Source organism: Seriola aureovittata, chromosome 17 (assembly GCF_021018895.1).
Source record: "Seriola aureovittata isolate HTS-2021-v1 ecotype China chromosome 17, ASM2101889v1, whole genome shotgun sequence".
NCBI classification, from domain to species: Eukaryota; Metazoa; Chordata; class Actinopteri; order Carangiformes; family Carangidae; genus Seriola; species Seriola aureovittata.
In genome coordinates this window covers 22,791,497-22,806,222 of record NC_079380.1, presented here as the reverse complement: position 1 = coordinate 22,806,222, position 14,726 = coordinate 22,791,497, and the positions used below count along the sequence as shown (strand labels likewise).

Genomic DNA, 14,726 nt, shown 5'->3' with positions numbered 1-14,726 from the left:
CAAACCAGGTTCAGCCAATATCAGCAGTTCCAGTCCAACTCGCACCAACTGTTGCCAAAAAAATGAGAAGCAGTTTGAACAATGGACTGCTTTCAACCTGTAGACTTGCCTCTGGGCAACACCTATAGACCAGGAAGTAATACACTCAATCGTTTAACTGCAGCTCAACAAATTAACTCTTGCACTGCCTGAGGCAATGACTATTACAACTGCTGTTTTCTGGCTGGAGAGCAACAGCAGGGGACTGACTGACTGACTGACTGACTGACTGACTGATCATAATTCCACCATTGAGCCGCAGGAACCTTTGTCAAAATGAATTTCACTTTCAAAGAACCTGGGCAGACTGGATAGGAAAGTTTTTGGCGACCCCCAGTGGTCAAATGAAAAGGCCCCGTGGAGAACCTGCAGTGTGCTTACTGTATTTCTGAGGTCAAAGACCAGTTTGGTCCAACTGCGTTAAGAATGAGACTGGAGATCTGAAGTCGGTGAAATGATATCAAAAAAGATGTATTACAATGAATGAGTGAATGACATAAAATACATTTTTATCAACAAATGACTGAAAAGCAACATGATCAATCTTACAGTTAGAATCAGAGACGCAATAAATTCTCTGTGCATGTGAGTCTGTACATGATCCTTCTGATGTAAGAGTGTTTACAGTCAGACACAAGACTGCAGCTGATGTATGTGACTTATCAAAAGTCTTGTATTCACAATAATGATCCATCCATCAACTTGTTATGGGAAAATTAAACTGGTAGTTTTCACATTGTTAAAATGTATTTAAAGAAAAAAAAAAGCAGCTGTTGAAAACAGCATAACAATTTGCAACAAGCAATAAGCATCAATACATACAGTCACCACGTGTACAACAGCGTGCAGGCCATGATACAGCTTGTAAAAATATTTTACATAAAAAGCTGTCGAAACTGACTGACAAAAGTTTGAAGAGTGACTTGGTCACAGTAGCTTAATTCACTGGTTAAGATGAATCCATTGAGTCAGTAATGTTCAATTTGAAATATAAATCTCATAAATTGTCACTTAAATGAGGCAAAATGAGCAACACTAGCAAACGTCTTTCATTGAGGTTTTACCATCAACAAATTTCATCCACCTCAGAGCTGTAGAGACTTAAAACACCTGGAATGATTCATATATCCTCGAGAGGGGGGAAGGTCCACATCTTCTTTAACGCTTTACTCACAAAACAACAAGCAAAAGTCACCTGTTTTAAAATCTCTCTCCTTTAGAAGTATTCAACAACACAATACCAACCACTGGTATAAAATCATCCCAACATTAGTGCAAAACATCATTCTATAGATACATATAAAGTAATGTGGAATATTAACTTTCATTTCATAATCTCTCAAGCATTTGGTTAACTTTATGTTATATCTTTATGTTATATGCTACACATCGCAGAGGTGTGACTCTGCAGTCAAACACAGCATTAAAACCTCACACATCAACATGTGACACTTCAGTTACTGTCCCTCTTAAAAAAAACATGGAGAAAATCAGTAGTTTAGATTTTAGCAGTTCATAAAAAGCCTGGTTTCGTACCAGCAGAGTCGTACATGTGGGAATTCAGAGGGGCTTGTGGGTAAAGGGACCGGGGGCATAGGAGGAGAGGGGAGGTGGGGTAGTTCAGTGCATCATGACTCGTGTGGTGCATCAAAAAAAAGCTCCCGACAGAGTCTGGCCGTGTCCTCCGGACAGTAAACTGTGAAGCCGATGGTCCGCGGGTCGTTGAAAATTTCATAGTCATTTCCTCCCTACAGAGAGAATCATTAACATCATGAACCAGAACACAGAGCGAATTACTGCAGCTTGATTTGGCTTCTTCTGTTTGATCAGCATTGGTTTAGTAATCTACTTTAACCCCTCAGCCTTTAGTTGTTGACCTAGTTGGTACTGCAATTAGCAAATATTGATGGATTCTTGGAGCCTTGTTTCTTTATATTACCATAGAATTATTTATCATGATGAAATCTTCCGTAAGTTTAGATGTTTTTATGTCTCTATCTATTGTTTATTTATCTATGATGTGTACTGGTTATATTGTTGAATACTGCTGCAAACCAAATTGCCCCACAGGGACAATAAAGACTTTCTATCTATTTAACTTTACAAACAGTGGAAGGCCTCAGGTTTATTTCTGTGTTGCTGACGTTTACAGAGAAAACTGCAGTGCAGTAATAAAAGTAGGGTCAAACCAACTCTCTCATACTCTGGCTGACCTCAGCCCTCATCCAACATCTGTGAGCCTTGTCAACCAGCATCTGTTTTCAACCTGACTAAAGGCTCTTGCAGCTGAATAGGAACAAATTTCTGCAGCCATTTTTCAAATTTTTCCAAGAAGTGTGACGGCTTCTACAGCAAGGTGACCAGATTTCTGAAATTAAAACTAGGGACATTTCCAGATCGGCAGTCAATATATCATTGAAATATCCAACCCATGAAATAAAAAAGGGGGACAATCATGTATTTTGACCATGGTAACTGTTATACTGTAATAAACTATTGGCTGACTGATAAAATGATGACTCCCTACCTTTGAAGCAGTCGTGTTTGAAGTATGTTTGTTTTTGTTAGTTTACTGCCTGGTTATGAACTCCTAACCAATGACTTAGCCAGCTAATCTTTTCTCTGGGAAATAAAAATTTGATTGGATAACTCTATTTTGAGGGTTTTAGCTTCCCTTGTCAAGCTGCTATAGCTAGCAGCCAGCCCCCTCTATTGGCCAAAACAAGCTCAACGGTAGACGTCCGTTTTAAATTACAAACGTTAAAATGGGGACAGCTCCAAACAGAGACAGGCCACCATAAAAAATTGGTGACATCTGGTCACCCTGTTCTACAGCAGCTTATTAATCCCTGCAGTTTACAATGAGATGTTCAACACATCACATAAGAGTGTAATATTTTCTGTGTAATATACACAACAGTGTTTCTCTCACAGGCCTGCATCTAGCTCTGCTGTTAACACTTCCAGAGACGAACTTACATCCGAGGTCTCGTTGCCAAAGAAGTAGATGGCGTCCAGGCCTTCACTCTCCAGCAGCTCCAGACACAGTCTCTTGTCCCAGCCCTCCGGAAAAATGTCAAAGCTGATGAGACCACCTAAAACAAGATGATGACAAATGTCCAACTTTGTTATAATCATCGACTTTATCATATACACAGTGGATTTCTTGAACAAATACACAACATACTTTCAGCAAGGAACAGACAAAGCAGTGTTAATGTTAACTTTACATACAATACAGCTTTTATTAACCACTCTTCCACTTGTATTTACAGTCAACACCTCCAGCTCTGCAGAACAAATGTTCTTTACGCTTTTTTTTTTTTTAGCTCCAGCAGGGACAAACCTGTTTGTTCTGCCAGTTCAGGGAACTCATTGGCACAAAGATAAACTCTACACAAAAGAAATGATGTGTCACAAATGAACACAAATAGTATGTGTGTTCATTTCTGACACATAATTTCTTGTCGCAAGTAATCCTCATGATATGTGTGATTGCAGCTGCAGCTCAGAGATAAGATCATGACTGCAACGTTTTCTTTTCTAAAATCTTGCATTTACACAGTTACAGCTCTGGCTCTCATTACAGCTCATTTTGGTTCTTCACTTTAAAATTCTCAGAAGCTCTGTTGTTGCTCAGCTGTGCGTTGACGTTTGAACTGTGAAAGGAAGCTGAAAAGCCTCCTGCAAAGTTCTTGCCTTTCTATTTTCTTTCCCTTCCCTTCCCCCCCTTTCCACCTTAAATTCTTTTCACTGCTTTGTTTCTCAGCTGAAGACTTAAAGAGCCAACAACAAAGGCAACAGCTGAGAAGCATCCAGCCAATCAGAGGGCTGTATCCCTCACACACCCTCTATACGCCTCCATCCTAAACACCTTCAACCCCAGACTATAAACACCTCAGTGATTCAGGCACATCTGTAGCAACCCATCCCCCCAGCCTGCTGTTTTCCCTCCTGAGCAGAGACCATGTAAAGGCTGCTGAGCTGCTGACAATGCATGTGTAACCTTACTCAACCTCAATCTAATTACACAACCCGCCTTAATAAATAAGGGCTAGCAAGCATTCTGGGTAAAGTACACAATAGGTGAAACGTTGAAGGGAAAACATAGACAGAGAGCTGATAAAAAAAGTCAATGGATACAATGAATGTTCAACATTGCAGCGACATTCTCCTGATGTAGATAAAGGACATGTATGTGTGTTGTCTTTGAGTACGTCTCCTCCTCTGTGTATGGAAGACCTTTTTTAAAATACCTTTCAAATTCTATTATTTCTTCATGAATTAATAAATGTATTTATAAATGTGTTTTATGCTGTTTTTGTAAATCCATTTATAAATTTGAAGTGTTTATTGATGGATTAATCATTAATTTATAACTTCTTGAAAAGGGAATCAGTTATTTATTCCCATTTTTAAACTTCTTTTTCTAATAGTTATTCAAATTCTATTATTTATTGGTTTATTTAATGAGAGTTTTATGCTGTTTTTGTAAATCCATTTTTAAATGATAAGTATTTATTAATGGATTAATTGATCATTTATAAAATGTTTTTACAATCCCTATTTTAATGCCTATTAAAATACAAAAATGAAGGAACTGATTAATTACTTCACTGTGACATCCCTGGTCCTCCGTAATGTGATCGGTATCATTTAATAAAGAAAAAAACATCATCAGTCTCGGTGTCCCTCACATTCTGTACACTGAGTGCAGATTGGATAGAGTGTCCGGTTTATATAACAGCTGCTGCAGAGATCACCTGTATCAGCTGAGGGGCAGTGCAGAAGGAGATAAACACATAAATGATAAACTCTGTGCATCCTCCGCTGCAAATGACACCAAAAACACACACCTGCTTTCCTCAGCAGCCTCAACTGATATTTTACAGCAGCTGACCCTTGGACTTTGGGTAATCAGATATCTGTGAACTCAGTTATTAGATATAAAATAATGTCACACCTCTCTTGTCTTTCTTTCTTTGGAATAGAGTTTCAAGGAAAAACAAGCCAGACTGTTTGGTTTGTTTGTCTGAACTATGAACATCCTTCACACGTCATCAGCAGAGACTCACACCTCGCTGAGCACGTAAGCAAACATCCAGCGTCCGATTCACCTTAACTGCTGTGCTGAAGGAGGGAACAGTGTGTGTGTAATAGTTAACTGAGGGCTCCGATGTCCAGCACAAGGTCCTTCACACATCAGTAAGTGTGAGGAGGCAGAGGGATCTTCTTTTTTAAACACAGATAGGAGAGACAGACAAACACAAATGCTGAAAAACTGGTTTGTCATTAAACTGCACCGCTGTAACCAGGAAGTTTTATTTCCTGAGAGAAATTCCTCTAGCAATAGAAAGAATTATGCTGTTGCAGTCCTGACCGCTATTATAGGGAGAGCAACAGTGTTCAAATTATACTAGAGCTACCAATGTCCAACACGAAGCCTGTAGGACCCAGTGTTGGGTTCATGATTATTAACCAGATCTGAGCTTTGTTCAAACCCTCGCAGCTGTATTTTAAATTCTACCGGCAGTCACAGTTTCCAAAGCTACAACTTAATATGAATAATGCATATGAAGTGATGAACTACCAAAAATTAAATTCACATGAACATTCACACTCACATCGCGCACTAAGGAGACTTCACTGTGGCTTCAACATGACAATAACATTAAACATTATGCACATGATATAATTGTATAATATATGTATAATATTATTGTCATGTTTTTTTGGGATATGTTTTACCTTTGTAACATGTTTAGCTCTTGAAAAAAATGTTAAAACAGGGAATAATGATAAAATGAAGACAATGTTGATCGGCCCTGTGCGGTGGTTTAGTCTGATTTATAAGTTATAATACGTTCTCTGAGCAGCGCTACTTCTTCAGGGCGGACCGAACACTACAGTGATTGATTCAGATGCGACTTCCTCCCTCATCTGACACAGAAGCAAAGTGTTAAGTGGCTCATTTAGCGACCTGGTTAAAACTAAAGAGAATCTATTATCGTATCATTTTTTTTAGACCTTATTACTTTGTGGTTAATTACTAAATTAAAAACAGCAGCAGTTTTTTGTTCGACGCTCTCACCTTTAGTGAACCGTAGTCCTTTTCCAGCAAACTCCTCTTTTAGGGCAGCAACAAATTTCTCCCTGATCTTCTCTCTCTGTGGAGAAAAAGACAAAGCAGTCAGATTTAAGCAGGAAGCCTTGTGTATTGATTTAGGAATCTGGCTGTGATTATATTTTACTTCTTATTTATGGCGGTTTTACAAGATTAAAACAGACAAACATACAGTGGTTACAGAAAAGACGGCAAAAGGATAAACGTATCCTGTATGAAAGTAACAGAGGGTCCAGCCGGGAGCTGGAGGGTTAAACCTCTCTTCTTCTCTGCTATCTGCTTCCTCCATATCACCCGGCCCTGTGAGCCATCAATGGACAGCCTGTTAAGCTGCCCTGAAAACTCACCATTGTTTAACCTCTGTCTGCTTAATTGAGCACATTTCATGAATCAGTGAAACAGAGACAGAGAGTTGGTTCAACCCTGACTCGCTGTTTGCTTTTTTTTTTTGTATTTTAATAAGGTTTAGGCAAAAACGGCAAAAACTCCTCTATATAACTCTATGAGCAGTGGTGACTGACACAGAGCTGATGCAGACAGCAGAGGAATGATATGCTAACCCATAAATAGCGACTACAGACCACGTCAGGCTTATCTCTAGTTAATCTGCTGTCAGACAGATTGCATCATTCTCTCACCACCATCACAGCGGCTGCATGTTTGATGGGGATGTATTGTATTCAGACTTTATGACCCCTCCTCGTATAGTGACAAATAAAATGTCCTGTCTACATCATGCATGCTGAGCGCTCACTAATAATGTACGAGTGACAAAAGTATTTTAACCTTGTCGATTTCGGAGAATTCGATTCGCTCCTCCGGCGTGCAGCTCCGACCAATGGGAGAAATGTTGATCATTCCATTCCTGAACTCAATGAACGTCCCCCTGCCGGCGTGGTCAAAAGGGAGGCATGGTTAAATGACAATAAAAAGAGACGTAACTGAGACACACACCTGATTTCGGTCGGACATGACACCAAGTCTACAAACACAGCAAACGAAGAAGACGTGTGGAGATTGTGTTTTAACTTAATCTTTACACAGACGTCACAAGAGGCATGTTTGTTCTGTTTCAACAGATCAGTGCTGATAAAGGGATTTAGCATTCTCGCATATGCAAGTCAAAGGTGTGTGTGTGTGTGTGTGTGTGTGTGTGTGTGTGCACCTGGGGGTTTAAGTAACTAGCAGCCTAATTGTTGTGCAAGTTTGGTCACAGTCTCACCTTTTCTTCGGCAGCTTGATGAGCCCCATGTAGCTGAGGCAGAAGTTGATCAGGTCCTGCAGAAGCTCCTCACCGATCTGGTTCTGAATCGCCTGCCAAGAGAAAAATGCACTTTATTAGATCACTGTCCCATTGTTTTTATACTTTAGATTTTTACTGACAGTTTAATAAAGCTGGTTAAAATGATTAAGTGTATCAACATGGAGAAGAAAAAGTCATCCCCATCAGCTGTACAGGGGGAACATGATAAGAATGTACAGTATGTGCTACATACATGCAGTCCCGTTTGCTGCCCTCGAGACAGATAATGTGAAGCATACCAGCTGACAATGTGGCGGATCACTTACATGTTTTGAGAGGAGTTTCCCATCTTTGTACTGCACTGTCCCGTTCTCAGCAAATACATAGTCAAACTTGTGTATCACTGCAAAGAGAGGAGGCAGGTGAAATTAGAGTAAGTGCGCAGATTGACTCTCTAAAACCTGCACGCTCAACTGAATCAGTGTCTCTTCACTTTGAATACAGAAGAACAGAACAGCCCGCTACATTCACCTGGTAGCAGATTACAGTGTATGTAATACATTGCCTGGAAAAGTCAAGTGTAATCTGTCTGACCTTCCCACGCTGACCTTTGTGTTCTCTGCCAACAACACTCAGCAGGGAAAGTCTAACTTTGTCCATCAGACCAGCAGAGTGACGTGATGCTGTGGGCGGGGCCACCAGAAAAAATGTGTTTTTGGTTTGTTTCGATGGTTGTTTATTAAAAGTGTCTAAAACAGGTTTGTTCTGGTGGCCCCGCCCACAGAAACACATCACTCTGCTGGTGTGACGGTGCTCCTGGTCTGATCACCTCACTGGGAGCGAGCTGATCAGAATCTACTGCAGGTAATGAACCGACTGTATATGACTGACCTCACACAACCCCACGACAAAACACCTGAACTGTCCCTTTAAATCAGCTGTCTGTTACTGGAAAAAGTGATTAATTAGTTCATACATAGTGTAACACATTCTGACTGATGGCGTTGTAAAACTGACCATAATAATAACTTTTTTCATCATCAATATCATCATCATTAATATCATGTGTAAGATTTTCTGATAGGTCATCACATACACAGCAACAGCAGCTACAGCTATCAGCTGCGTCTGTGTGCATCATGGAATATAAACAGATCCACCTTTAGCACCGTTGGCATGCTGGTTAAAACCACATGGCTCTCTCTTTGGCAGAATACATTTACATTCCAGGTGCAGCAGGTTTTCAGCCTGTCCACGCAGGTGTGTGTTAACCCAGCTGGGACGTTGCTGGCACTGCAGTGTAAGGGTCAGTGTGCCAGTGTGTTTTGGCAGCAGTTTTGGGAGTCACAGGTTAATAAAGCAAAAGTAAAATGAACCACTGGAGTTGATGTCTGATGTCAGATGTCAGCGACGGCACAGGAGTCTAATATTAGTATGTTCCCGTTTTCAACTGTGACTCCTAACGTGCTGTTGCCAAATCCTCTTAAGGCATCGATGACGAGTTTAAACGCAACAGTTACTAGCCCAATGCTATTGCTACATAGACAGAGGAACAGAAGGATCATTATCCTCCTTTTATATCTCTATATATATCTCTATTTAGATGCTGGAGGCAAAGACCTTAATTCGAACTTGTGGCCTAAATCCTAAATGATTCCCAGGACTCATCCTCTCTGCTCCACTCTCTGCAGACTTGTGTCCAATTAAGCAGACGTTACAGTAAAAAGTGTCAGGTCCACGCAGTGTCATCCAGCCGGGTGAATGGTATACAGTGTATTTAGACAGGAAGTAGACCGCTCACCATCATCCCCCTCCCCGAGCTGCTCTGCTATCTTGGAGTAGTCGGACCCTCCCACGATGCCGATTTTCACTTTCCTCCTCAGAGTCTGGAAGAACTCGTCCAGCTGTGGGTCGATTTTCTGCAGAAGACGGGAAAATGCACTTCATGTTATCCCTTTGTTATATACATATATCATTAAAAAAGCTAAAATATACATGTTACTGATGCATTTTAACAGAGCGGTAACTGAGAACAATGTAGAATTTTCCTTTGTGGTGTCGCAACGTGGAACACGTCTCCAATTTTCTAACATGTGGGAGAAAAACGTCTGAGCTGCACACAAGGGAGACTGCATTATGTAAAACCTTGGCACACACACACAAACACACACACACACACACACACACACACACACACACACACACACACTGTTACCTTAGATAAACCCATTCAAGCAGTCAACTTCAATGTCCACACAAGAAAGACACATAAATCATTACAAGTTATAATAATAATAATAAAAAAGATGATTTTTCTTAACTTTCTAAATGACTGCCACACTCAAAAACTTCAGACACTTCAGATAATATTAGAGTATATTAGTTTAAAAAAAACAAAAACAAATTAAGCCCACGTGAGGTGACAGACAAGACATTCACACACATTCAGGCAAATGTGTCACCAGATAAACACACCACCACATGAAGCAGGGACCGAGCATTAGTCGCAGAGGTATGTGAGGTAAACAGTGATGCAGGAGGAAGGAAAGAGTTTAAGAAAATATGAAAATACAGTGTGAGCTCTTAGAAAGGACAGCGTGTGCTCTCATCCCCAGTCTTGTCTCCAGCCCTGGATGAAGACGAGGAAGGCAGAGCTGCAGAGGAGCACGGAGCTCTTACGAAAGCTCGTAACGACCACAAACGGTGGAATCTTTGCCCGGGGTGTCAGCTCACCTCTCTGGGTGGCGTCAGGGTGCCGTCCACGTCAAACAGACACAGGACGTTTCGGTCCGACGAGAGGCCGTTTGATCTCTGCATTTCTTCTTCTCTTTGAGTTGCTCTTGTTTACTGATATCACTTTTTGATGGGAGGTGTCACGGGTCCGCTCCCGTGCAACACAAATACAGAAAAAAAAAAAGAAAAAAGAAATTACATTCAAAAGAAGCAGCTGAAATATTTAAATAAATAAAATAGACTTCGCGGCTTTAAATGCGGTGAATTATCTCCTCTTATACGAGCTCACGGCTACTTCAGCTGTCTCGGCTTGGTCCGGCTCGGCTCGGCTCGGCTCAGCGAAACACCCGGGCTCACACTTCAACAACCACAACGTGCTCAACGTGTCTAGTGTCTTTTGCAACACTGTATCTCACCAGCAGCCAATCACAGCCGGGGTGAGGGACATGACGTCGATAAAGGGGGCGGGGCCGTTCAGTCAACATCGAACTGACCTTTTACCTAAAGGTGAAGAGGAGTGGAAGTGATGTTGTCACCTGTGTTTATTATTGTAGAGTAATAATAAATAATAATAATACATTTATCAATGAAAAGAACTTATATGATGATAATTAATAATAAACACACTTAAGAGTAGTGTAAGTCAAAAGTACATTAGTTCTTTAAAATTCCTGAAGATATAATAATATTGATAAACAGATATGTATTTGCACTTTATTATGTCAGAAATATACAAATATTACATATAACATATTGCCTTGAAATTGCATTTGCTTGCAAGTTTGAGTTTGTTATAATTACTCTATTACACCCAAAAGAAGTGAACGCTTTATTCCAGTGTCTATAAGAATCAAGATTAAAGTTACGAATGTAATCATGAAGGAATTTGTGAAAAGTGGACAATGTTGCTTCAATAGATACATCTTGCATGTGGCTGTATCATCCTGTTGTGGTCGTCCTGTCTGCCTGTTTACAAATGAAGAGAAACAAACTTTGACTGTAGATTTTATGAGTGATGGAAGTTTTATAACGCCTCTTATTTATTAGAAGCATTTTGTAACTTTTCAAAGAAAATACTGGACTACACAACTGATATAATTGTTTCACATTTAGCGCTCTAATTAGTTTTTATGGTTTCTTTTTGAAGTGGTATTTAACTGTGAACTGTTATTGCCCCCTCCGGCTCAGATCACATAAACCCTCCTCTTTATTTGATTACTGTCAACGGTCAATACTGAGATCAGCTGCTGTGTCACGGAGGCAGGTTTGCAGCTGAGACACAGCAGATCTAAAGTTTTATTTCTGGTGTCTGGCTGACATCGCTACTGACGACCCACACCAACACCATTCACTGAGAAGGGATCTCATTATATAGGGTTGATCTATAAAATAATTCCTGCAATCAGTGATACAGTAACAGGTGAAGACAGGCACTCCCATGACTCCTGATAAATGGGATTAATTAAAGAAAAGTACCCTTTAATTCATGAGGTCATGGCCTAAATCAAACCAACAACAGGAGCTGCTCTCATCCTCTGTTGAAGACTGCATCAGTGGGCACTGTAAACTTTGTTTAAATGTTTTGTTATACTTATGACCGACTTCAGATGACCTCTAACCTTTGGAAAAGGTATAAGAACACCTGAATACCTGGTCGACTCTTTTCTAATATTGATTTATCTAGGATTGTCTAAGGGTAACATAAAATTAGATTAAATTGGATTAAATGATATTATGATATAGAATAAAATTAGATTACATAACATTGCATTACGTATGATTAGATTTGATTATGTTTGATTAGATTATGATGCAGTAAATTAGATTAAATTATATTATGATGCAGTAGATTAGATTAAATTAGATTATGATGCAGTAGATTAGATTAAATTAGATTAGATTATGATGCAGTAAATTAGATTATATTATGATTCAGTAGATTAGATTAGATTATGATGCAGTAGATTAGATTAGATTATGATGCAGTAGATTAGATTAAATTAGATTAGATTATGATGCAGTAGATTAGATTAAATTAGATTATGATGCAGTAGATTATATTATATTATATTATATCATGATGCTTTAGATTAGATTAGATTATGATGCAGTTGATTAGATTAGATCAGATTAAGATGCAGTAGATATTATATTTTATTATATTATGATGCAGTAGATTAGATTAGATTATGATGCAGAAGATTAGATTATTGCATCATTACATTATTGGATAGATTATGATGTAGAAGATCATATTATATTATAGTATATTACTGTAGTCACTAATACATGTTGCAGTGCACAGCAACAAAGTCAAAACTGAGTTACTTTCTGAGAACAGGGGAAAATGGTCGTTATGAAATTCCTAAAGTAAAACCATCAATCATGCTTTATCTACATTTCGCTCCTGTGTGGAATTGGAATTTTTGTTTTGTGTCACATACAAAAACATGAATTCATTCACCTTCAATCACCACACAGGAACGTGACCATCACATGTGACTTCGAATTAAAGCTTACCTTTTGGTCTTAATGCTTTCAACGACACTCAAAGTCTCACCAGTTGTTGAAACTGCACAATATTTAGGTTTTAGGAAAGTGTTCTCTGCCGCCTCTCGTCTCCACTGACCCAACCCATCCACAAGAGGGAGGAACAGGAGAGAGGTAGAGATGGTGCCTCTCAGGAGAAGTATTCATCTCACTCACAGTTTAGATTTCATAATGGATTTCACCAGTTTAGGGAGTAATTATAAACAGGTGGTAGGGGTTGATTTAAGTTTTAACATAGTCATGATCTAACCAAAAGTTAAATACTGTCACTACATTTCTCACTAACTGTAGTAGGAGTGTCCGTCACACTGTGTTGACTGAAGCGATGGACTGGTTGTTTTTACCAGAGGAGGGCAGGGCCCTCATACAACAAATAGCCCTTTCCATTACATATGACAATATTTGTTTTACATGTGTAAATGAGAAATGTTTACATGGGAGATTTCTTGTGTGTCTAAAAGTGTGTGCTTTGCAAACTGTTTGTATATCGCAGCCAACTTCTGTTTGAAAAATGCTGCAGACTTTATCAGTAGTGGAAGTGCAGCCTAAACATCAAAACTCCATTTCAATATTAACACTTTTATAAAAACTGATTCGATAAGTAAATTTAAATTATGACCTGGGTCAAATTAAAGGTCAAATTATGACGTAGGAAATGTGGAATGGTGGTTTTTATTTTCACAATTTATTGGAAAATTGACTTGGATTGATTTTATTGATGGTGATGTAGGTATTTACCGTGTTGGTTTGTTTGTAGAGTGATGACCCAAAGTCACCTGGACTCAACTGATTGCTGGTACAAATTCTTATGGGGCAGTTTTGCAACAGCTGACAGGCTTAATACTGGCACCATAAATCACTTGTATGTTTTTATCTTTTCCGCATTTCACAGCTATCTTAAATCAGCACTGCATGGACCTGAGGTTCAACATAAGTGATAGTGCCAGAGCACAAAGCAGTATGACCCCTTTCGGTTTGGTATGTCACATATATATTACCTATGTTGGCATATGTAGGGTGTCTGTATATATGTTTGTATGTGCTTTGACCACACGGGCAAAACTTGTGGTGTTTAGTTTCAGAGTTCCCTTCAGTTATTTATGCGTCTGATTTATTAGTAAACTGCTAAGGGAGATGGTATGAGGAAGGAGGTAGTGGAGGATGATTACTGACTAATCATAAACAGACTTATCATTAGCTTCTGAAATTATGCACACACTTCTTTATCTGACTTTGACCTCAAACTCCATGTTTCTTCCAATCCCAGCAGACAGGGTCTTACAGCTTTAACCTTTATTCGAGGGGAAGGTTGTCCTATTCTATTTATAGTCAACACAACAGACCAAAACCAACATGTGTTTGTCTGTCCCTTACTACTTTCCAACTTTCCTACTCTGTGTTTCTGTCTCTGATTTGTTTCTACTGAAGATTTAAATATTTAAAAAGAGGCAACAAATATATTTCATTTTTAAAAACGCTTAGAAATTTGTTAAAATAGCCGGGCAATGTAGTTTTGTGGGGACTATTTTTGGATGTGGATTAATAAAAAACCAGTGCCTGCATTAAAATCTCTTATGTGTAGGAATTAAAATGTTCCAGATGAACAGTGATTATACATTCAGTTTCAAAAGGTCATTATTTTATGATCGAGCTGTTAAAATAAAGAGTTAATTACACACTTTGTCCTTTGTCCCTCAGCCAAACAGCCAAGACCTCAGCCAAAGGAAGTGGTATTATTATTATTATGTAATTATCATTGGGTATTATTTATTATCAGCTATTATTATTATTATTACAAATGAACTACTAGACACATGAATTTCCCCTAGGGGCTAAATAAAGTGTCTATCTATCTGTGTGTGTGTGTGTGTGTGTGTGTGTGTGTGTGTGTGTGTGTGTGTGTGTGTGTGTCCGTCCTCCATGCTAACCCACCTGTATGGGTGCTCTGTGAGTTCAGTGGAAGGTCTCCATTAAAACAACCTTCTTATCTTCCTTCAGTGTGAGGGGAAAGTGCTCAGCCGGACCCATTTTCTCAGA

At 39.2% G+C, this 14,726-nt stretch overlaps 1 protein-coding gene across 1 annotated transcript; it reads right to left on the bottom strand.

Annotated features, from left to right (window-relative positions):
- Window positions 1-485: 485 nt before the first annotated feature.
- LOC130185863 (phosphomannomutase 1) lies at window positions 486-14,726 on the bottom strand. The gene is made up of 9 exons (XM_056402581.1): window positions 14,622-14,726; window positions 10,140-10,640; window positions 9,208-9,325; window positions 7,733-7,809; window positions 7,386-7,477; window positions 6,950-7,049; window positions 6,131-6,206; window positions 3,019-3,134; window positions 486-1,787 (listed from the first exon to the last, which is right to left on the bottom strand). The coding sequence occupies exons 2-9, from the start codon at window positions 10,221-10,223 to the stop codon at window positions 1,668-1,670; spliced, it is 783 nt and encodes a 260-aa protein (XP_056258556.1). The 5' UTR covers window positions 10,224-10,640; window positions 14,622-14,726; the 3' UTR covers window positions 486-1,667.

Coding starts and splice junctions, on each gene's coding strand:
- LOC130185863 (XM_056402581.1), bottom strand. CDS start 10,223: ATGCAGAGATCAAACGGCCTCTCGTCGGACCGAAACGTCCTGTGTCTG. Junction 7,810..9,207: donor GCTCGGGGAGGGGGATGATG/GTGAGCGGTCTA, acceptor CTCTCTTTGCAG/TGATACACAAGTTTGACTAT. Junction 1,788..3,018: donor TTGGCAACGAGACCTCGGAT/GTAAGTTCGTCT, acceptor TTCTCTCTGTAG/GGAGGAAATGACTATGAAAT.